The sequence below is a fragment of the Aulonocara sp. 'chitande type north' Nkhata Bay genome, linkage group LG17 (assembly GCF_057382095.1).
Source record: "Aulonocara sp. 'chitande type north' Nkhata Bay isolate Kocher_YH1m ecotype deep benthic linkage group LG17, A_spYH_male_GT1.1, whole genome shotgun sequence".
Classification (NCBI taxonomy): domain Eukaryota; kingdom Metazoa; phylum Chordata; class Actinopteri; order Cichliformes; family Cichlidae; genus Aulonocara; species Aulonocara sp. 'chitande type north' Nkhata Bay.
In genome coordinates, this window is record NC_141360.1 from 30716204 (window position 1) to 30740950 (window position 24747).

Here is a 24747-nt window from a genome sequence, read left to right on the forward strand (position 1 = left end):
TGGTCTTCCTGTCAGGTAATCAACAATCCAGGACACCAGAGAAGCATCCACCTGCATCGCTGCTAACTTATCACCCAGGAGGGTCGGCCTGATGGTGTTGAAAGCACTGGAAAAGTCAAAAAACATGACCCTCACAGTGCTCGCCGGCTGGTCCAGATGGGTGTAGACACGATTGAGCAGGTAGATGATGGCGTCCTCTGTTCCGAGACGAGGCTGATAAGCGAACTGAAGGGGATCCAGATGTGGTCTTACTATGGGTCGCAGCTGGTCCAGGATGAGCCTTTCCAGGGTCTTCATGATGTGGGAGGTCAGTGCCACGGGCCTGTAATCCTGGGGGCCACTGGGGCGTGGCGTCTTTGGTACAGGGACGAGGCATGATGTCTTCCACATCACCGGGACCCTCTGCAGACTCAGACTCAGCATAAACAGTTTATGAAAGACTCCACACAGCTGGGGGGCACAGGTCTTGAGGACAAGGGGACTCACTCCGTCTGGTCCAGCAGACTTGCCTGAGTGAAGTCTCCTCATTTGCATCTCAACCTGGTATTGAGTGAAGGTGATGGGTGGGGGAGGGGTGTCAGGAATCTCACAGGAGGCAACATGTGAAGAGAGAGGCTGGCACAGTGGTGTGGTTCTGGATTCCAGGCTGACTGCAGGTGAGGTTGTGGGGGTGGGAGCAGACACTGTGGTGTCGAATCTATTGAAAAACAGATTCAACTCGTCGGCTCTATTCTCACCTCCCTCAGCTCCCCTGCTGTTGGTTGGCCTGAATCCAGTGATGGTCTTCATGCCCCTCCACACCTCTCTCATGCTGTTCTGCTGGAGTTTCCACTCCAGCTTCCTCCTGTAATTGTCCTTAGCCTCTCTGATCTTGTCCTTTAGTAACACCTGGATCTTCCTCACCTCCTCTTTGTTGCCCCCTCTGAAAGCCCTCTTCTTGTTGTTGAGGAGGGCTTTGATGTCCTTAGTCACCCACGGCTTGTTATTTGGGTAACAATGAACAGTCTGAGCTGGAACAATGGAGTCGGTGCAGAAAGTTATGTAGCCTGTGATACACTCAGTAAGCCCATTGATGTCCTTGGCGTGAGGCTCACAGAGTGTTTCCCAGTCGGTCACCTCGAAACAGCCCTGTAGTTCCGCTATTGCCTCCTCTGACCACCTCCTAACAGTCCTGGTGGTCACAGGTTCCCTCCTCACAATTGGCACATAGCGGGGGGTGAGGTGAATCAGGTTATGATCTGACCTACCAAGTGGGGGGAGGGAGGAGGAGCTGTATGCATCCTTGACGTTAGCATACAGTAAGTCTAAAGTTTTCTCTCCCCTGGTGGGACAGTCCACATATTGTTTGAATGTTGGTAGTGTATTGTCCAGTGATACATGGTTGAAGTCACCCGAGATCACAATAAAGGCACTCGGGTGCTGAGTCTGTAGCCGAGCTATGGCAGAGTGGATAGTGTCACATGCAGCTGTGGGGTTAGCAGAGGGGGGAACATAGACAGCCACCAAGATGACGTGAGAGAATTCCCTGGGTAAATAATACGGCCTGAGTCCAACAGCACACAGTTCAGTGTCCGGGCAACAAATCCTTTCTTTGATTGTTATGTTGGCAGGGTTACACCACCGGTTGTTAACTAAAACAGCTAAAACAAAATGTAAACTAAAACAAACTAAAACAAATGTAGACTTGTATCGTCCACCCTTTCCCTTGCATTTGGATTTTGCATCAGCCAGGGCTCATTCAGAGCTATGCTAATAACACAGTTAGCCTTGTCAAATATCATCCTGTGCCAACAAGATGCCCACAACAACAAAGCCTTCAGATGATGTTGTTTGTACTTATTTTTCTGATTCCAATATAATACACTTTAGCATTCTGTGCTTAAAGCCATGTCACACAACACATCACACCTGTCAGCTTAAGGAAATCCTCGTGTGTGTGTTGGATCCGTCTCACTTGTGTGATACATGGCAGAAACATCCTCACTGCTTCAAAACAGTGACAGGCTGTCACGTGCAGAAGGTCAATGTGTGTATGAACTCCTAGCAGCTGAACATCTAAGAGTGGAAAATGCGACCTTTACAACCATGTAAGGAAAGAAACGTACACAGACAAAGACTGGAATTTGAAGAATTTATTTTTTAGTGTATGCACTGTCAAATTGTGAGTGCTTCATTTAGAATAGATACATTTCAGAGCATTTATGACACTTCAGAACCAGATCAAGAAATAGGCCTGGTAACCACTAAAGCCAGAATTCAATGCATTTCTATGCCAAACATAAAATCAGTTCTTTAAACAGATGTGCAAAATTTAGATCAATTGCAAAGAAAAGCAGGTGAGATACGGGTAACAGTAAAAGAACCTTTTTGCAAGTGTAATTCAGGAATAAAAAGAATGGACAGGAGTGGTTTTCAAATACATATAAGAGCATTATTCCAGAATTTTATGGGCTATATTTATGCAGCATAATAGTAGTCTAACAGCATCTGTGAATGGCACGGCCCTGACAGAGTCATTTAGCATTGAAATAAAGTTTTCCATGTATAACATTATAAAAGTAACTCTGAAGTGAACAGATGAATGAGCAGATTTTAGATTTTACACCAAGTGTACGTTTCAGAGTGGTAGGCGAACCACTCAGCAGCTCCGCAGTTGTTTTCCCATCGATCCCAGCCTATGTGTCATTATGATGGATTGCTCTGTGGGCTTCAGGGAGACCAGCGCTGGGCCCAGTGTATTGACAAGGCTCCCATTTCCCTCTCCCCCTCTTGTTAAGTACTTCTCCCCCAAGTTAATGAACTAAAAACAAGGAGGATTGTGGGGAAGGGAATGATTTGTGATCGTCTCTTGAGTTTATATGTTTAGCTCACTTTATAGGATTGAGCACATGCAGTTTGAATGGCAAAATAAAGATTCAGCATTGCATAGTTTTGGTTTGTACAGCCACATATGTGCCTTAGCACAAAAAAGCAGAGTCGTTCCACTGTGGTCTCTTTGTCCAATTTGCAAAATAATATGTTAATTGATTCACAACTTTCCACAATAGTCGCACAACTTTACTGCACGAACTATGAGGAAAAAAAAGATAACAGATTTTTAACAACCATAGCTATGATACAATCGTCAGCTAGGGAAATCATAGGGGACCAACCCAAATTGGCAGCAGGCGGAAGATGTGGCCTCATTCAGACAGTCTAATCTGGCATCTGTTATTGCAGACAGAATCAGTGGGCCCATGGGGCTGCCAGGAGAGGAGAGAAAGAGGTGTAATTGAGAGCAGCAGTTTAGATCTAATAGGAAAATGAGAAGAGATGAGGACTAAGTTCGGGTGAGTGTCCAAGACAATCGCCCTTTATCTGGAGATGTAGTCATGGTGAGCAAAGCACTGTTAAGAGTCCGGGCGTGTGCGCTGCATTTATTATGTGATTTAAATAGCGGAAATTGACAATATAGGCTGCTTTGTGACATAGATACATGGACCAATGGACCTGCAAGGCTTGCAGTTATGCAAGTTGTCACCTCCCTTCCCATGTAGAGTCAGTCAATTCACATAAGCTCATATAAGTAAAAAAAAAATCCATATCTATTTGTCAAAACTTGACTAGAGTGTGTTTCATCATCATTAGGAAGTATGAAATGTAGATGACACACTTTCCATCAACAGATTTCCAGATCTTGTGTCTAAAGCAAACATCTTTTTGCGTTTTCTAACCAAAATCTCAAATCTAAAACACATCACGTATTTGTGCAACAAAAATTTGAAAGAAACAAAAACATGCCAGAGTTCATCGCACTGAAAAATGCATTGCTGTTCCCTTTCAATGGTCATCTCCCTCTGAATGCCACGTCCTTGCTTTATCATTACACTGTGGTGATCTTCTTATCCTTGGTGGCCTGTTTAATGGCGGCCTGCTCACAGATGATTTCCTTCAGCCTCTGTAGCCGGGTGTTTTGAGTGCTCAAATCACCTACACCTGTCTGACTGCGATGGAGTAAGGAAAGGGCATTGATGTACTCCAGCTCTGTGTAGCGGACACCCTGGTCCACCACCAGGTTCAGCAGCTCATCCGCAGTGTTGTACAGCATCTCATAGTACTGCCTGAAAGAAGAAGGGAAGGTTGTAAATCTTCAAATTAACTGGAAAGACAAAATGAGCAAAGAAAAGGATGCAAGAGAGGAAATCAGAGTGTGCAGATGTCTTCTAAGGTAACTGTTCACTCTTCTATCAGAGGTCAGTTTGCATATAAAATATCAATGTATTTCCAGATCTATTTTAAATGATAAACAGTTTGGGAACTTTAACACTGAATTTAAATCCATTGTGGGAAAAAAATTCTGGGGTTGGTGTGGAGATAATCTGTGCCAACTTTGGTGAAGATTATAAAAATGTGTCAGTCCAAAATCATCCAGTTAGTAAAAATTGGAAAAAGGTTTAAACATTAAATTGATAAACACACACAGACACCCAGTAATGGTACAGCTACTCTGTCTGAACTGTAGACACCTAAATTTAATGGGTATTTTCTTTACCCACGCTCCGCTTCACCACCAACTTTCATAAATATCAACCTTGCAGTTTTTTCTAATCCTGCTAGCAGACAAACAAACTCTATTGAATACATAACGTCCTTGAGGACGTAATCAAAGGAAAGCAGGGGGGAGAGGGAAAAAGAAAACGCTACATGCAACAGTAACACTTTATAATCCTGTGTTATTCATTTTTCCAGGGCTGAATCAAAAAGAACAACAAGAACAAAGGGAAAACACAGAAGCCACACGTACTGCTGTTGCTGTCAGCAGCAATTTTCTGAAAAAGGGCTTCAAGGATCTCAACCTCCTGCCACTGGGAGTTGAAGGTAGAGGGAAACCATTCAACAGCTACAAACTACTGAGACTATTCTAATGAAATGCTGTTGACAGAGCCAAAAGCGGAAAGAGGCGTGCACAGAATTAATAGCTCTTTAACCAGAACTGAATACCTCAATGGGCCATTTGAAAAGGACCATGAAGTACACAATGATAATGCAGGAGCACAAAAGGAGAGCAAGTATTGTTGAATAAAACACACATTCACCTGCTGACAAGAACAATACACATACAGATCAAAAAATACCAAACACAAGTGAAGAGAGACTGCACGAACGTTTTGAGCACAGCATTTTTAAGATTTGTTTTAGGCGTTGACCTCTTGTGGGCGTGTGACCATAGACTGTATAACTCATTAGCATCAACTTACAGTACTTGGCCATTAATATGGATTTCAGTAGGAGTCTAGCTTGTCATGAACACAAAATACAGATAACTGTACAAAGAGGGCCTGGAGGTAAGCAAATGCACAGGAATCTGTGGAAGCAGGACACACAATTTTTCTTTGGTCAGGGGTAAAATGAGTCTAAGACCAAGATGCAGGAATCCTAAAGAGACAACAAATGTTACACTTTCATACGATGGTTGTAGACGCAACCAGAGCAAGAGGGCATAGGTGAGCTACAGTCCTACTATTGCATGTTTATAGTAACAATAGGTACTGTAGTCTTTAGTAATGGCCAATAGTGTGCACATGGACAACTAAGATCAGGTTAGCAACTTTTATGGAGCTCTGTATGGACTGCAGAAAAAAGCACAGGGATTTTAGTAGCAGAACATTTAGCCATGATTTAATACAGAAATAAATGAGATCAAACAAGTGAAAAATATGCTTTGTCTCTCTTTCAATTATATTAGTTTAACACCAAGTTTTTCTTGGAGCTCCCAGTGTCACAACACAAGCAGCAACATCCTGGGTTTGTGTTGTACATTAATACACTGAATAAAAACTGACTGTTTACTACACAACATATCTCGGTCAAGGACAGGTGATGGTCAGTCAACAGCAGTGGCTTCTGCTGCTCTAAGTAAAGAGAGATAATTACAAGGCTGACATTGTAATGTCTTGCAGAAGAAAAGCATGTGAAAGGTATTGGGGGTGTTGCGACTAGGCAAACAATGTCAGAGCCACCGATGTTTGAACGTTCTTTGTGTGGCCTTGATGAAAATTAAATTAAATGTGGATGTGGTTAAAAAGGGTTAAGCTCTGTTGTGCCAGAAGAAGTTGGAAGTAAATGGATTCAGATATTTCTGATATGGCTCAGTAGAAAGACAAAAAAGATCCTTTGACTCATTTGTTTAGCTTCACCACCCATCCCAGACCCACTCCTTTCTTGAGATGTTCATTTGCTATGCTAACGAGGCGTTAATGAGCACTTAGGGAGCTTCTGTTCCAAGGTGTTTTATGTGCTGTCATTTTGGATATTCAACAAAAGAAAAAGACCTGGAAAGGTTAGAACGAACGAGGGAGTGCTTGAAAGACGGAGGGAAAAGGAAGACAACTAAAGAAATGAATGCAGAGCAGGGGTGCATAATGTCTGTTTTTGGCCTTCCACAGCAGGCGTTGGCCTTGATCGTCAAAGCATTTGCATACTGTCTCACCCTCTATCCTGCTTAAAGTCTTTTTCATGCTTTCATCCCTAAGTTCATTTAGTAAAGAAGCTTGTCAACACTGATGAGTAACACCAGTTCACTCCTTAAATGGAGGTAAGACAGATGAAAATAGAAAAAAAAAAGAAAAACGGGTCTCATTTTCTTATCTATACAATATCTGAAACAAAACATTAGCTCAAGAGCAATCCCATTTCATTCTCTAGAGCCAGTGTTTAACGACGCACTTGAAGCAAATCGCCTCGTTATTTGATCTAATAAGATAAACAAATATAACCATAAATATGCACAGTTTTATTTGTTGAAGGGAGGCGCTTTGAACAGAAGGCTTTTCTCTTTCAAACCGCCATCCTTAAGTCCAAATGGAAAGCAGATCTGATTAACCGGACTGTTCTGAACAGAGCAGAGAAAAACAAAAATAGCAGAAATTGCACCTGACTGCTTGAAATTGTCTCTGTGTAATTTCCTAAAGAGGCAGAGACATAACCACTGCAAACATCTGTGTAGTAAACATTTATGTTGTTAGTTTTAGACACAGTTATTTGCTATGGTACATGATTCCAAAGTCACAGAGGTAAAGCTGAGTGGAGGGTGTAATTTACTCGGTAATGTGAATGTGTGTGTCTATCAGAACAGTATGTGGTGATTCTGTATAGTTTAATTAAGAGAATATTCCAGGTAGACTTCAGTAACAAGTTCCACATGCAGTGAGAGATGAACAGCACCCCTGCTAAGTCTTTGTTGGACATTTTTCTTCAGTCTAAAAGACCATCTGTCTGATACAACAGCAAAAGTAGCTGTGCAAATATGGAGTCTCTCCATTTAAGTAGCAGCTGACAAGAGATAATTGAAAACAATCTGATCGACGCTGTGAATACGGACTTAATTACAGCGTAATAGCAACTGCTATTCCTTTTGCAGTGATTACTCAAAAAGAGGTCCCATTGAAAATGTGTAGACAAGGCATGCCCCCAGGCAAGGCAGGCAACTGCTTGGGGAGGCGATGGTGAGTGAGTGCTGGGGCCTCTTAGGGCTGACAAAATGTACACTTATTCCCATTACATGCATGCATGTTTAAACAAGCCTAATGGTAACAAAAGCAATTGAATCAATAAAATGAAGAGGAGTTGTCCTTCTGGTTGGTAAAAAGAAAAAAAAAAACAAGAAAAGGGGTTTTCCGGTACGGAGGCAATGTGGGTGGTCGTGTAAGGTGAGCGCTCCCAGGCTCACTAACCAAAACTCTCCAAATTTACTCGAATTATTACTCTGACAGCATTTCACACTAATGAAGGGGAAAACTGGTCGTAAACAGAGAGGCAAGACACCAATGAAAACGGGAAAAGTTGAAAAACAAACAATGGAAAGAGATACAGATGACGATAGCGACGAGGGTATGGATGGCCTGCAAGCTAGCATCCGCGCCATCCATGAAGAGCTAAAAGCTACCAGGTTGGACATGAAAACAGACCTGAAAATTTTCAAAGACACCTTCTCCACCGAACTTACGTGTTTCAGAAAAGATATTGATAACAAATTAAACGAAATTGCCAGAGACTTAAAGTAGAGTGGATGGGGCAGAAGGGAGGGTGGCGGAGGTGGAGGAGTGGGCTAACGAGGCTCTGCTTCAAGCTATTCTAGCACAAGAAAATATACAAGCTAAACTGACAGACCTGGAAGCCCGATCACGAAGAAAGAAGGGGACAATCTACGGGAGTTCTTGGAAACATTTATTAAATCGGAGTTGTCCCTAAGCGATACTGAGCTGGGAATGCAAAGATGTCATAGGGCTCTCGGCCCGAAGCCACCGCCGAATGCCAGCCCCTGGTCAATAGTGATTCACTTTCTGGAGTACAGAATTAAAGAACTAGTGCTCCGCTCTGCTTGGAAAAAGAAAGAGGTCGTTCTGAACAGAGTGAGAATCTACTTTGACCAGGACTATCCGACTGAATTTCAACGGAAAAGAAAGTCTCATCAGGAAAGTCCTTAAAGAAAAAGGAATTCGCTTCCAGACCCCCGCACCAGCTAAACTCCGTGTCTTCCTCAGTGACGGCACTGTAACTTATGATAGCGCGGTGGAGGCCACGGAGGATTTGAAGAAAAGGAAGGCTCTGAGCTTCGCGGGAGAACAGACCCGATCCATGGATGCAACACGGGAAAAGCTGAAGAACCTTTCCTGGGAGACAGCGGGACGCTGTGATGCATATCAAGATGATGCTCCAGGCATTTCGACATGAACCAAGGGACACAGTTTGATCATGTCCTGAACTGAATACTTGAGAAATTCAGTTTCTTTACCGATTTGACTTTTCCTGGGTGAGGATTGACACTTCAGCTTTACTTTGAATATAATTTAGAGTAAACGTTTAGGTTTCATTTTACATCTAAATATATACTGAAAGTTATATGTCGGTCTTAAGAGTACTTAGAGATTAAGACAGTGTTCTGGGAGCGTACTTTCCTGGTTAGTTTGATTGTTTGATTACTTCTTATTTTGTGGTATTTAGTTTATGCATAACCTCAGGAGACGTCATTTTACACAAGAGAGGCCCCTCGTGAAACGAGAGCTTTCCTCTCCAAAAGGTTTTTGGGGAATTCTGTTTTTGAGTAGAAACCACAGTTCTCTCATTTGTTCTGTTTTAGTTCAAGTTCAAGTTTCAAATTTTGACAAATGTATGTCTTGTGTGGGTGTTTTTGTTTGTTTGTTGTTGTTTTCTTGTTTTGTTTTATCACCCAGGTCTTACAAGGTAAATGCTTTGACTTATACAAGACATGTCATTTCAACAGTATAGTTTAGTAACCCTTAATATTAATGGGTTACAAAACCCAGTTAAAAAAGGTAAACTCTTTGCTAAAATGAAAAAAGAAGGCCATCATATAATTTTTTGGCAGGAGACCCACCTAACCAAAAAGGGGAATGAAAAACGTAAGTACCCCAGATTTAAAAACATATTTTATTCATCAAAAACAAAGGGACCCAATAGGGGAGTTGCAATTCTGATTTCAAATAAAATCTCTTTCCAGTTCTCTTCACAAATTGCAGATAAGGAAGGACGATATATTTTGGTAAAAGGAATTCTAGACTCTAAAGTAGTGACGCCACTTAATATTTACAGACCTCCTGGACAGGACAAATCATTAATAAGGACCATATTTGATTTAATTGTTACGGAGACATCAGGTGTCCTGATATGTGGTGGAGACTGGAATGTACAATTGCACCCTACCTTGGACTCCTCAAACTTATTAAAAAAGCAGAATCCGGAATCTCTTTATGTGAGAAAGATGCTTAATGAGGTTGGGCTGATTGAGAGAGAACTTCATCCTTCTTCAAAGGCATATACATTTTTCTCCCACCCGCATGGTGTCTACTCAAGAATTGACTGTTTTTTTTATGTGCAAATCAGAAAGACCGAGGATAATAGAATATAACATTGGACCCAGAGACGTTTCTGATCATTCGGCAGTACACCTAAAGATACATTTGGATATTAAGCCTAGAAACGTTGTATGGAGACTGAACACTAGCCTTTTGAATGACCAAAAATGTGAAGAATTTATTAAGAAAGTTAATGAATTTTTGGAGGTTAATGACAATGGTGAAGTGTCACCGAGTACCTTGTGGGATACCGCGAAAGCAGTGCTCAGAGGAAAACTAATAATGTGGTCAGCGAGGAAGAAGAGGGAAGAAGAGAGGCAACAGACTATCATGTCAAATAAGTTGAAAGAATTGGAACAAGCACATATATTTCCAAAATGGAAAGACTTGGAACTTGCTCAATTGGATATACCTCTACAGTCTTTACTGGGTGATATAAGTCTACAGAAAAAACATGTGTAATTTGCATGAGTGCACCAAAGTAGCCTTAAATACATGGACTAAACAAAGTAAAAAATTCAATTTAGAAAGGAAAATGCGAATTCTAAGGTGGGTAGGATATGATACCGATTTTACACCAGCACATTTGGATGGGGTGTTTACAGAATGGACTTGGAAGGGTATTACAGCATACTGTAAAATCTCTTTTATGGACACTTACAATTGAGACACCATTTTAATAAAAATATTAAAGTTGCAAGGGATTATTCTGAGGAGGGGGGGCTCATTGATATGTTTGTCGACACATATAAAGGTAAAATACATAAAAAGCTGATCTCGAAACTGTACTCATGTTTACAAACATACAGGACCCACTCCACCCAGTATGTTAAGAACAGATGGGAGAAAGAAGCAGATATTACACTTACGTATGAAGATTGGTTGAATATTTGTAAAATAAACATAACTACCTCTAGCTCCCCTCTTTGGAGGGAATTTTCCTGGAAGGACAGTATGAGATTTTTCATTACACCTAAGTATATGATACACTTAATGTGCCTTCCAGTAGAACATTATTTATTTTTGATTGATGTTTAACATTAGTTATCCTGACTGAGTCAAGCCTGCACAGCCAGGAGTGACCATCAGGACACCGACGGTTGACTTATCAGTGTAACTAGCAGGCTGAAAGAACATAGAAGCTAGGCATTACAGTATTAACACTTCATAACAAGTCAGCATGGTCTTAGGCATTGGCAAGCAGTATCTATGATTTCTTACCAACAGACCACAGAATCATTTTCCAAGTTAACTTTAAAAGAGCTCAAGCCCAGACAATGTGGTCATTAATTTCTTGTCTGACATCCATGAAGATCACTGGCATTTCAAGCTGGTTTCAGCCTCATCCCCTCTGTAGAACATTTTTGGACTTTCTGAATCTGTTAACTTAATTAGCTTATCCACTCCTCAAACACTCAGCCTTTCCAGGGTGCTCTTCTTTCACTAAATCATATTACTAACTTGTTGCAAATTAATCAAATTAGCTGTTACATGTTCCTCCAGACATTTTTATTTGTTTGTTTTAGCATTTAAAAAAAAAAAAAAAAAAAGAAGCAAAATTCATTCCCCTGTCTTATCATTTGACATGTTGCCTCATATGATTTTCAGATAAACCTGCTTAAATACTGTGCAAGTCAATAGCTTCCCAACTTTTTGGTGAACAGTGTTTTGATGTCTGTTTTGTACCATCTAATTATCAAAACAATCCCAGTGCTAAACTGTCTGCTGGCTGTTCAGAGTGAGTGTAAAGCTTCTGGTCTCTATTCAGTGCAGATGGAAGCGGGCTGGGCTAAGCAAGAGAAAGCTTAAGGTGTGTGTATGTCTATCTACCCATGTGTCTGAGTGATGTATGTTAGTGTGTGCTGAAAACACTTTCAAACAGTTCATTACCCAAGCAGTTGGAAGGCCATTTGCCAAACAGAGTAAGGGCTGTTAATAAGATTAAAATCTCTCAGTGCCCCACCATCAAGAAAGAACCCCTAGTGAAACACACACATCATAACACTCACGCACGCACACACACACATTTTTTTGCCTTCTCCTCTCGTCTGAAACCAGTTAATGAAGCCAGCATTCTTATTTTTTCACACAAAACCAAAGTAAATTCTCATGTTGACTGCCATTATCGTTAAAGATTTTATGGGCTCCATCCTCGACACACACATTTTCTTTCACTAATTTCCACCTGCTTCCTCCAGAACTTCCATCTATAAGGGCTATAATCAGCTTTTAGTAGCTTTTGTGTGGCTGTGTGTAAGCATCAACGTCCCTCTGTAGTGTGCTCTATTAAATTTTAATTAACTTCCCCTTCCCCCTCCTCAACAACGAATATTCTTTCAATTTACGATGTGGAGATGCAGAACAGGGCAGAGAGATGTGTATGTCAATGGCACAGGAGTTGTGGCGGGGGTGGGGGTGTATAGAACAAAAAGACAAAAGAGAAGGAAAAGTGAGAAAAAGAAAGGATTTGGCGCAATTCGTTTCCCCTAATTTCTAGCATGCACAATATTAAGGCCATTACAGACTGCCTCTGTCAGCACATTTGGAACAACACATTAGTTAGAAGGGGGATGATGATGATGATGATGAGGAGGAGGAGGAGGAGGAGGAGGAATAATGGGAGAGTCTGTGGATCAACCTTTGAATAAGCTGGAATCCAAAGCTTGTTGCTGCAGTAACAAATACCTCTGACAGCAACAACGGGGCTTCTTGACTTTCTTATCCTCTTTATTGTCCTCAACAGTACTTTCACACTTAAACAGATAATGCATTTTTTACTTTGTTTTGGCATTCAGGTATGGATCAGCAACTTTCTGCTCCCACTGATCCAACTGTTTAATATGCCATTAGCACCACACATGTGTTAAAGATCAGTTTTTTCCCCAACACATAAAAATAATAGTGACTCAAGATCAAAGCAGCAGATCTGTGACATCAGTCATTATTTTTGTGCTTCTTCAGCTATCTTTCCCATTTCTTACGAGATGTTGGTTTAGTTCTGCAGTTTTCTAGACAAAAAAAAGAATTCTTCAGGTGGTATACACTGGTGGATCCCAAACTTTTTGAAACCTCAGGAACCCGTCACAGTGATTTTGTTTTTCCTTGGTAAACTTTCAAGATGAGGCATTCAGGTGTAGGACAGCACCCTTCCCTTCTACAGGAAAAGCTGTAAGTCAAGTCGGTTTTACTTCTTTTATGTTGTTCTTTTGTAAATCTTCCCCTCACTGCTCTGACAGCAGTAATTTCTGACTGCAGTGCTTCTGGCAGACTTGTGAGCCGGAAACCATGTCATGTAAGTATCACAGCTGGCAACCATGAAGTGTCTTGCCCAGTCTTAGCAACACTAGAACTATACAGTATCTAAGCTTGCCAAGCCAAAGGGTGAAAGAAAATGGATCCTAACAAAAACAACCTGTGAATGCTAGCACTGATGCGTGTCATTTTCGCATATAAATACTGTTTTCAAAAGTGAGATGGCTTAGTGTGGATTTAATCTTAATACACTCTTCTGCCTCTTTCAGGCTCCCTCCCTTCCTGCGGTCTCCCTCCCTCCAGAGCAGTGCATTTGTCTTTCCTCTGGTAATGAGGAAAGGTCTGCAGAGACTTGAGACTGAAGCTTCATCAGCAAAGGCCGGTCTCATCATGCTGCACCGTGCACAACAAACACATACAAATAAGAGCATGCACACAGACGCACTCTCACTGGCTTCATCAGCAAAGACGAGTGTCATCATGCTGTGAGGTGCACATATATAAACACACGCACAGGCTTCATCAGCAAAGACCAGTCTCATCAAACAGCGTCTTGCACATGCTCGTAGAAAATGGGAGAAGAAGGGTGGGGCTGGGGGAAGAGGAAAGGAAAGAGAAATACAGTCCAGCAGAGGCAGTGCAGGTGATTGGACGATAGTATATTGAAGGGAAAAAAAAATACTGGGAGAACAGGAAGAGAGAGCTAAAGAAAGAGACGCAAGGTGACAGGGGAAGAAAAGAAGACAGAAGCGACAGTGTGCCGAAACCAGGCCTAAGTACAAACAGTTTTATCTGTTGACACCCACTACCTCCTGACATGGCCGTCAACTGTACTTATTACCACATTCTTTGTAGATACACCAGCCTGTCACCCTGACACAAACACACCAGGGTTTAGAAACACACACAAAACCAACAACAGTTTATTCACCAGCACACCGGTTCTAAGAGGTGCACAGTAATTGTGGTGGTACACTGCAGGAGAGGACATAGCTTCTTGTACAATACACCCTCGCACTCTAGTAATTTCCAGTAGCAGACAGGTGGGTGCGATGGTCTGAACTCGGGGGCATCTCTGCACCGAGTCTGTCATACTGGTGTTTAGCCTTGCTATGGGCTCAGAGGCTTGCAAGTTTGCTAGGGATGTTATGACAGAGCTGCCTACATGGGTCAGCGGGCAAGAGATGTTTACTTTTGCTCTGTAATAGCAGTATATTGAGACAGAATAGTAGTTTTGTCCTGAATCAATCTCTGTGTTAATTTGAATGAAGTCACAGGAGTTTTCTAATGATCCTATAATAGAGAAGCTTCAAGTCCTAAACTACTGTATATGACACTGAATTGATGGTCTGTCTGATCTGAAAGAGCTGAAGCCAAAACAATTCATTTCTAGTTGATTAGCTAAATGACTAATCAGCAATTTTAAAGCAAGATAGAAGAAAATTAAAGCAGGTTACAACATTAAACCTTTAATTATATTAAACTTTAAAGGTTCTTCCAAAAAAAAGCAGAGAGTAATGCCTATGTATGTTTCGTTGTCTGATTTTTAGCGCAACATGAACAGCAGAACAAGCAAATACCATGTTTCTGTCAAAATTATTCAGAAAAAAGGTTTAAATTCTTCTTCTTTGGTTCCAACACATGCTTTGGATATTTTTCTTTTCAATATTTTGCTGAAAGAAACATAGAAATTGTTTTTCACTGACAGCAAGAGAAATGCTAAAATACTTTTTTTTTTTTGATTGGTTTCATTTCCTCTCCTAAGAAATACAGATATAAATACAATTTAAATCAGTTCCTCGTTAGGTAGGTAACAAAAATAAGGGGCTAATATTACCTTTAAGACAGATCAAATAAAACAAATAAAACAAAAACCTATCAAACAAACCACATGTCATTCTTCCTGCTGTTAGTGGAGGACAGAGTGCTGCTGATCCCATCAGTGTATAAAATTTAATAATGAAACTGCATTTTAGCTTTGTAAACATGATTTAAATGTGATTCACAAGAAGAGGATTTGAGGTTTCTTGTTCCTGATAGTAAAATGATCATTTTCCACTGCTGTGTTGAAATCAAAAGGTTAAACAACTTAGCAACCATTATTTACTTTGATATTAAATCCCAGTGAAAGGCTAATTATATTAGATCTCTATTTAAGGTTTGTAAAAATGTTGCCAGGCAAAGAACAAAAATGTCTTCGTAGGCTGGAATGGATTGTTGCCAAGCAACACTTAAGTGTTTTTGAAAGTTTTCTAGTTGTACAACTATTGTAGCTTCTGGTCTTTTCAAAATAAAATATGCAGCAACAGCTCCACATATTTATCTAATTTCTGTCCTTGTCAAGAGACCACAGTATAAAGACAGAAAGAGAGAAAGACAGGTAGACACACAGGACAATGAGAGGTGATCAGTGCACTGGCAGGGTTGACCATGCAGTGAATACACCCACACCCATACACACCTACACACACGCACACACACAGATGTGACATTGCAGTGACACACAGGTCTGCAGCATGTTCCCCAGAACTGTTTCCTGAGCAGATGGTCTGTGTGTGTCCCCTTCTGTGCCGGTGTTTCGATATGTGTATGTGCGTGTGTGTTTGACCTTGACAGTCAAGTTGATATTGCTGCCAAATTCTGACTGAGAGACAAGAGGCCACTATAGGACCATACAAATACACATGGTCACACAAACACATACATACACACGCACACGTTTGACTTTTTTCACCCTGTGCAACATGAGCGATCGACATACTGTGGGCTTTCTCACTTTTTTTTATACTGTATACAAACATGGACTGAACCACAAGGTGGCACTGTTCCCCCATCCTTTTGCACAGTGAAAGAGAGAGAGCAAAAAGGCAAGTGTGCATTCTTGTGTGAGTGCATGCATGTGTGTGTGTGTGTGTGTGTGTGTGTGTGTGTGTGTGTGTGTGTTCACGCCTTCTGCAGTGCTGCTCTACCGGCCTCACCTTACTTTTTAACTGACATTGGTGCCTGTTATGGCGCATTAGTCCAGGCATAACTGGTTCCTATATATAAGTACACACGTAGATAAAATAATCAAAGATCACACATGCATTAACAAGCATTCACACACCTAAGAACCCCCCCCCCCCCCCAAAAAAAAAATAAATAAAAAAATTACATGGAAATAAGGAGAAGCATCTGCAGTTTCTCTGAAAAGCAGGCTTCCTGCTGAGATTACTTCCTTTTTAAGTTTTGCTCTTAATTCTCAGGAGGTGGTAATAAAATACTGATGAATATTCTAGTTTTACCCCTCTTTATCAAACTGCTTCTTCACTGCCGACTCAGGTCAGACCATGTTAGTTTTCTCAAAACCTTTACAACAAAACTGTTAGACTTTACTAAATGGCATGTGTACATAAATTAATTAAAAACAAAGAAAAAAAAAGATTTTTCAATATAGGCCCCAGCTACTAAACGATTCACTCACTAAGGTGTCTGTATTCATAAAATGCTTGTAGTACACTAAACGTTTAAATTGACATGTTTTTACCTTATTATTTTAGAGGTGGGTGGAATTTCACTCTTAAGATATTGTCAACTCAAGTAAATGCTGTTGATTTAAAAGAAACTGAAGGCATACAATCAGCAAAAAGTGCACCTCCACATCTGTAACTATGCACAGTTTTGTTATAGGAATATGTATTGCATATTTGTCTTTAAAAAAGGAAGATCTGGGTAGTTGAGAAGCATTAAAACATCAGTTGTGGCTTTCTGTATGCCATATATACATCAAGTTATTTCCTTCCACTCAAGATGGTCACTTCCACTAGGAGGCACAAGTTTACTTAATGCCCAGTCCATGTAAATGAGGTTATTTCAAAAAGCTGATAGGCTTAGGTATCTGTGCATACCCGATACATAACAGATGTGTGTAACCGACTCTGTATGTGTGTGAGTTTGTGTGTGTCTGTATGTGTTTGCAAGACTTGGTGTGTCTTGGAGCCGGAGGCCGGCCAATTCAAAAAGCCATGAATGCGTAAACAATGCGCTCTGCAATTCCCAATCAACACCTCCACACCACCCACGCCTTGTAATCAGACAGAGTGGGAGAAAGAGAGAAAAGACAGAAAAGCCATCACTGGCATGTCTCCATAATCAAAGTTGACAGAGGGGAGAAATAACATACTAATCAATGGTCCTCCACATCCAGTACAGTTCAGGTAATTTCAGTTTACTTATTTGTTTGGTTATTTTTTGTCTTCTTCAGGGGAAACTTGCCACTCTGGCACATTACAAACAATAGAAAAGCCCAAACTGCCAGTGCATAAACACCCAAGCACTCAAACACATAACACAAGAGAAGCTCATTAAACTTATAACATACTGTAAGATGCCCAGATGGCAGACACAGGAAAACACATTTTACTGTACAATGAGAATCAAATGCAGACAAACAGGGTTCCGAAAGTCACCTTAAAAGGAATAGTTGGTGCTGCTAAATGTGCTGAAACTCAAGTTGTTTAAGCATAATCTGTTATTCATTTTATAATACACTCATTTTCTCCTTCTTTCTTTCTTCCCATCTCTCTCTTGTGTTCATCTCCACTGTAAGATATTGTCTAACCATGCTGCCCTCTTCAAGTCAGTTCCATGCTTTTCCTTTCAAAGATGCCTTTTCGACAACTTCCCTTTACTTAGTTTTTCAATTTTCTTCCCCTCAAGCCATCTTTCTTTCTCCATCTTTTCCATCACCCTTCCTCTCACATACTCTCTGCTGTCAAGGACACAGGCTTCTCAAAGAAGGGGGGGAAAAAATCATATGAATACAATGAATCACTCTTCTCCTTCCACCTTCTTCTCTCTTTCCTACCTCCTCCTCCCTCACTCCCTCCATCTTGTTCGCAAAGATGTCTGAGGTGCTGATTTCCCTTATGCCTGTCAGGGCAGGGCAGAGCAGCGCTGGGCAACAGCAGTTAAGAGTCACAAAATGTAAATGTATGAATAAGAAAATAAACCGCAACAACAGCGTGGACACAGATACACAGTGTGGTTGACAATCTGTTTGACCATCTGTCAGCCTCACGCACTGACATAGTTGCTTTCTGAACTTGAAAACACTGTGCGAATCTGTGTGCGTCTGTGCAGGTGTGCTGTTAAAGCTGGACCAGTACACCGACTAATTTTAAACAGAACTGGTTATTATGATGATGCCACTATCCATTTCTGATTTGATGGATTCATAATACAGTTCACTTAATCTTTACCATTTATTTATCTTGCAAATAGTGGTTCTTCAAACTTGAGTAGCCATAGTATAAATTCAATGTGTGTTTAATGTCCTATTATCTTTAGTTGTGTGGCATGATATCTTTTTTTACCACTAAAACAGCAAAACCTATGGGGCAAAAAGCAACTATTGGCAAGAAAATGGCATTACAGTTTACACAAACTCAATATCTGCACAAAATATCCATTTCCTCTTTGTCCTGTTAAAGGCTATCAATCTTTAAAACAGAAATGGAAATTCATACGCTTTTATTGATACTAGACCCATTATCGAGTGTTCTTATTGGCCTGATTCTTTACTGATTTTCTCCATTGACCTGTGATCAGATTTCTTCTTTAAAAAAGCAGACTTACATAGTTTTTCACAACTGTCAATAACACAATATTACCCGAGGCTACACAGAACAGCCCAAGCCTGAAAGCCTGAACAGAAAACTGCCTACAGGTCAGTGCCTTCACCCTGATAAGAGACAGAATTATGAATTCATTGCACTTTCCTCAAACTACAGTATACGATAGAGTAGAAATAAAATGTGCATTGAAAAGCTTTACTGCCAGCAGTAACAATAACTGGACTGTAGCAGGTGGCTGAGGGGAGCACTTGTTTGTAAATGCAGTAGCTGACATTTATTTTTTATCATACCTGTAAATATTAGCTATCTAATTAGCCTGCTGTTCTCTCTGTTACACTTGTATAGAAAACACTCATGAGCTCTGGTAGAACTGGAAAAGATGCTAAAAAGGTGCAAAGGAAGCAGGCAAACGTAACCCTTAATACCGTTTCACTTGTTGTTCAGCTGATTTTCACTTATGTGAAGAAGATTTTGTGTGAGTTATTGTTCTCCCACTGACACAGACAACGTTGCTTTCTCTGCATGCTGGAAGTGGGAAATAAACATCACGGTGTCTAGATTAAGAGGTAGCATGAGCAGCACCCATGCAGCTCTGCTGTTCTGTTTATGCCACACACTATGCGTTATGGTGGGTGGATTTTGATATCTTTGCAAACAAGTGAACCAATTAAAACTGTTTTGCGATGCCCAGCTAGCAGAAATGCATGCTATCAATATAGTGCTGTATTGATAAGCTCAAAAGCAAAGATTCAGATGGATTGGACAACATAAAGCTGGGATCCCTACGGTTGCTAGTTATGTCCAAGGCACTGAGTGGAAGGCTTGTTTCAGCTACTGAACCACAGAAACTGCTCCAGGGAAGCTTTCTTAGCTTAGCTTTCCTCTCCATGCTCAAAATGTGGAAAAGGACTCTAACCTGGCAAAGTCGAGGTCTGCCTCCCTGGACATGGTGATGTTGGTGAGGTTTTGCTGGAGGACAAAAATGTTCCTGCACATTTTCTTGATGCCAGACTCGCTGATCCTCTTGAAGTATTGAGCCCCATTGATCAGAATACAGGAGATCAGATGACCAAGACCTGGTAAGAGATGAGAAAAAAAGAGGCATGAAGGATATGTGATTATATCAGGAAAGATATATTCAATTCTTTTTATTTTTAAGGAAATTTGGGAATAAGAAAGAACATTTTAACAATGTTTTCAGACTCGCAGGTTCTTTGAAAGTTGTTGAAGAGAGCTGTATTTTAAAGGCAGTTACTTAAACGTCACCCTAGGGGGGCTGCTGACCTTCAAAAATATACTGGAACTTGTGTTGCTGCAAGGCGGCCCCCATGGCTTCCTCTATGGCTGAGATGTCCTTGTTCAGTTTGACCACCAGAGGGTCATAGTCCATGCTCTCAACATTAGCCACAATGGCATAATTTCCTTGTTTGGTCAGGGGGATCAGGTAATGGAAACAGTGCACCCTGGATTAAAACAGGGAAAGAAAAGAGAAAATAGAAAATTAAATGCTGTAGATAATTAATAGGTTTTTCTTCTCCAATTTTTTTTACCTTTCGCTGTCTGGAAATTAAAAGTTGCATATTCTGCTTTGTCAAGAACATTCTGCCATCCAAATTCTTTGACAACTATGTATTGATATGCCGAAATAAACTATGAACTATGCTGAGTGTCCAACATGAGAACGACAAGGAAAAATGGTGAGTCAGGAAATATGTATGAACTGTATTATTCTCTGTGCTTTGGAGGTTAACATAGTTAGAAGGCACTTTAGCGGGCGGAGAGTGTTCTCATTCCTCAAGCCCCACTAAACCTACTCTAATACTTATAATTTCTACAGAAATCATTCTGTTTATAGAGTACTCATAATATATCCACTTGTACAACTACCACTACATCACTGTTGGATACCAGTCACCTGAGCAAAGTGTTGTAGAGCAGATTGTTGAATATGCTGTGCACTTCTGAGGAGTTTTAAACCTTAAATGGAGCTGCTTATATACTTAATGCCATGTCTAATAAATCTACTAAGGTCAATTGTCCTTTCAAACTATTTAATTTGTAGAAAGCACACTTATGTCTATAACACAGTTTTGTGTATTTTTCCTCGCATATTTTATCTTGAGTGTTTTAGAGGCAGTAGTTAAAGGAAGACTGTTGTACCAGAATGGCAAGAAAACCCCCAGCTATAGCAGAATAACTGGGTTGAGGACCTTGCCAAAGAATTTTTGTATTCACCTTTTCCTAGTCAGATTTTTGAGCCGTTTTTTTTTTTTTAATGGATTCATAGCTAAATGCCACAAATAAACTAAAATACCAGAAATGCTCTCAAAGTTTTGATTATTGTTATGTAAAAATGTCATTTTAGAGGGATTATTAAGTGGAAATACCGATAATAAGTAAACCAACCCTTTAATCTCAACCTTATCCAAATATTTCCTGCCCATAGTACAAACATCTAATAATACTTTTAGGATTTTAATAGTTAGAGCAGGTGGATTTTGACCTATCCTTTAACAATACATTCTGTTTTTCAGGTTCCCTAAAGACCTATAAATTAGTATGAGGTCTTTGAGGTCCACAGAAAGCTAATTTCGGTCTAGACTTAAAAAGTCAATAGTTTTATAATTCCATAATCACACTGCCCAGAGCTGAAGGGTATAAAATTATATGGGTGAATTTCTCTTCCTCCCTAAGGCAAAGCCAACAACTACACAGCATTTTCAAAGCCTCCATCCGACCTCCTTCTCTCTCTATTCAATCATTTCTCCCACTTAGCCCACTCTAGCTTTCTTCTTTAACCCCCACTCCTACTTTAACTTCACTCATCTCTCTTCCATCTTTTCATCCACCCCCCCACCCACCCCTTCTTCTTTCTTGCTCATGGCTTCATTTAGCTGGTACCACTATCAAGGGAAATTTGCTAGATGGGGAGAGTCAATGGAGTGTAGCATATAGCTAGACATCAGCCTCAGGGAGGGTTTTCTACTGGAATCATCAACAATATTGCATAAGCTACACAATGGTCTAGAGGGAAATAGTAGTACATGGATGGATGGAAGAAATGGGGAGGGATGATGGAGGACTATTAGAGGATGTGGGTGTGAGAAAGTATATGGTGTGGTAAATTAACTTAGATATTGACATTCAAAACACACGCTGAAGATACATTTCTGAACTCGTGCATTAAGGGCATGCGTGTGATGCCACTGGTTCTTTTAACTCATCTGATTTAATGACACGTGCTCTGAGCAATGTTGTGTGTAGGAACCAAATACACACGGCTTGAAAGTTTGGGGTAACTCATAACTCGCACTTGTATTCGTTGAATGACCTTGTACAGTAAAAAGGAAATATAACCAAGACATTGACAGACATTTTTAGTAAAATAAACATTTTGTCCTTTAAACTTCACCTTCCTCAAAGAAATGCCCATCTGCAGCAGTCATAGCCTTGCAGACCTTTGGCATTTTGCTGAGGCATTCCAGAGAAATTTGACCCTATGTTTCCCAAAGCGTTTCTCACAAGTTGTATTAGTTTGACAGCTGCTTCTTACATACCATATAATCAAGTTGTCAACATCAATCGGGTTGTGTTCCAGTGACTGTGCAGGCCACACCATAACAGAGACAACAGCATTTGACTGTTTCCTCTTTAAGCAGTTTGGACCTGTGCTTTGGTTCAGTGTTCATTTCGCTGACCAGTAATTTTCGTCACCGAACTTTTATTTTTTGCCAAAAACAAGACGATAACTAAATAAAATGTAACTGACAATGACGTGTACTGACAAGTTTGTCAACAAATAAATATTTGATGAAAATTATCCTTGAGAGACGAGAGCCAATCAGAACTGAGTAAGTTCTAAATAATTTAGAAAGGTGGGACGAGTTTGGATGCATGCACATTATGCAATAAGGTTAGATGCGCCTATTTGATCAGCCCTTGAGAAACAATACAACTTAGAAACAAACGAAATCGAAAACTTGCTGTCAAAGTGACTGCTTTGGTCACTGTCCTCCTGTTTGGAAACTAGCACCCCCCACCCCAAGTCTATGTTTGTTCGACAATCAGAATCTTCATCTCCTAGTGGCCAGTCTCACATGGATTTGTCTTTGCAAGTTTGTCTTACATTCGCATCCCAAAGCCGGCATCAAGGAGCCACTTCTTCACTGTTCATGGTAAAACATGTGTCTTCTGGATACAAAGCTGCTTGTTGAGTAAGACCAGTAACTCTTTGTTTTCTCAAACAATACACTCTGATGTACTTTTCTTACTTGCTCAGTTGGTTCTCGCTCTGTCTGTTTTTTAACTGCTCTGTTACGAGAGTAGTATACTTCTTCTAAAATCTGGCAATTTACTACTTTGATCTTATTTTAAATGGGGGGAAAAAAGCTTTTGTTTCAAAAACAAAGACATTTAAGTGACCCCAGCCTTTTCAGCGGCAGTATAATTCTGCTTCTTTGTTCAGTGACGCAAATGAATGTTATGAACGTAGTGATTACAGACTTCCTGGGAAGAAGGTGAAGGGGAAGTGCAACACGCACAGTTAGAGTGGCATTATTTGATGTGCTTCAAATAATATTCACATAAAAATATCAGGCAGATAACATGTGCAGGAGGACCTTGATGAGTTGAGGCTCATCATTGCCACATGAATCATTATGGTGGCAGCGTACAGACTTGGAAAACAATGACTGCAGTTGTTTTGAATGATGAATGATGATAGCTGAAGCAATAGAATTTCCCAGTGATATTATTTGTTTTCAAAACATTTTGTCTTCCAAAATCTATTTATGCTAAAAACTCATTACCTTAAGGTGAATACATCACAATGCTCGTATAATTCAATTTGACACAACCTGCTTTTAACTCTGCATTTAGAGTCTAATGCTTTCTGTGTATGCATTGTTTATACTTTTATGACTTGCCTAAAAAAAATGATCAACTATTATGACCAATTTCTTTATATTAAGTAGGTATTGTAAAAATATTTGTATAAATAAAATAATTAAATACAGTGGGGCAAAAAAGTATTTAGTCAGCCACCGATTGTGCAAGTTCCCCCACCTAAAATGATGACAGAGGTCAGTAATTTGCACCAGAGATACACTTCAACTGTGAGAGACAGAATGTGAAAAAAAAATCCATGAATCCACATGGTAGGATTTGTAAAGAATTTATTTGTAAATCAGGGTGGAAAATAAGTATTTGGTCAATAACAAAAATACAACTCAATACTTTGTAACATAACCTTTGTTGGCAATAACAGAGGTCAAACGTTTACTATAGGTCTTTACCAGGTTTGCACACACAGTAGCTGGTATTTTGGCCCATTCCTCCATGCAGATCTTCTCGAGAGCAGTGATGTTTTGGGGCTGTCACCGAGCAACACGGACTTTCAACTCCCGCCACAGATTTTCTATGGGGTTGAGGTCTGGAGACTGGCTAGGCCACTCCAGGACTTTCAAATGCTTCTTACGGAGCCACTCCTTTGTTGCCCGGGCGGTGTGTTTTGGATCATTGTCATGTTGGAAGACCCAGCCTCGTTTCATCTTCAAAGTTCTCACTGAAGGAAGGAGGTTTTGGCTCAAAATCTCACGATACATGGCCCCATTCATTCTGTCCTTAACACGGATCAGTCGTCCTGTCCCCTTGGCAGAAAAACAGCCCCATAGCATGATGTTTCCACCCCCATGCTTCACAGTAGGTATGGTGTTCTTGGGATGCAACTCAGTATTCTTCCTTCTCCAAACACGACGAGTTGAGTTTATACCAAAAAGTTCTACTTTGGTTTCATCTGACCACATGACATTCTCCCAATCCTCTGCTGTATCATCCATGTGCTCTCTGGCAAACTTCAGACGGGCCTGGACATGCACTGGCTTCAGCAGCGGAACACGTCTGGCACTTCGGGATTTGATTCCCTGCCGTTGTAGTGTGTTACTGATGGTGACCTTTGTTACTTTGGTCCCAGCTCTCTGCAGGTCATTCACCAGGTCCCCCCGTGTGGTTCTGGGATCTTTGCTCAC

The 24747-nt window shown here is 40.5% G+C and overlaps 1 protein-coding gene across 1 annotated transcript in view; it reads right to left on the reverse strand.

Moving 5' to 3' along the window:
• Positions 1–2123: 2123 nt before the first annotated feature.
• The window catches only part of exoc4 (exocyst complex component 4), a 146493-nt gene continuing 123869 nt past the window's right edge, over positions 2124–24747 (reverse strand). Inside the window, exons 18-20 of the mRNA XM_086268783.1 lie at positions 20006–20184; positions 19638–19797; positions 2124–4100 (exon numbers count right to left, since the gene is read on the reverse strand). Coding sequence (XP_086124909.1) covers positions 3863–4100; positions 19638–19797; positions 20006–20184 — 577 coding nt within the window. The 3' untranslated portion in view covers positions 2124–3862. The remainder of the gene's footprint in view (positions 4101–19637; positions 19798–20005; positions 20185–24747) is intronic.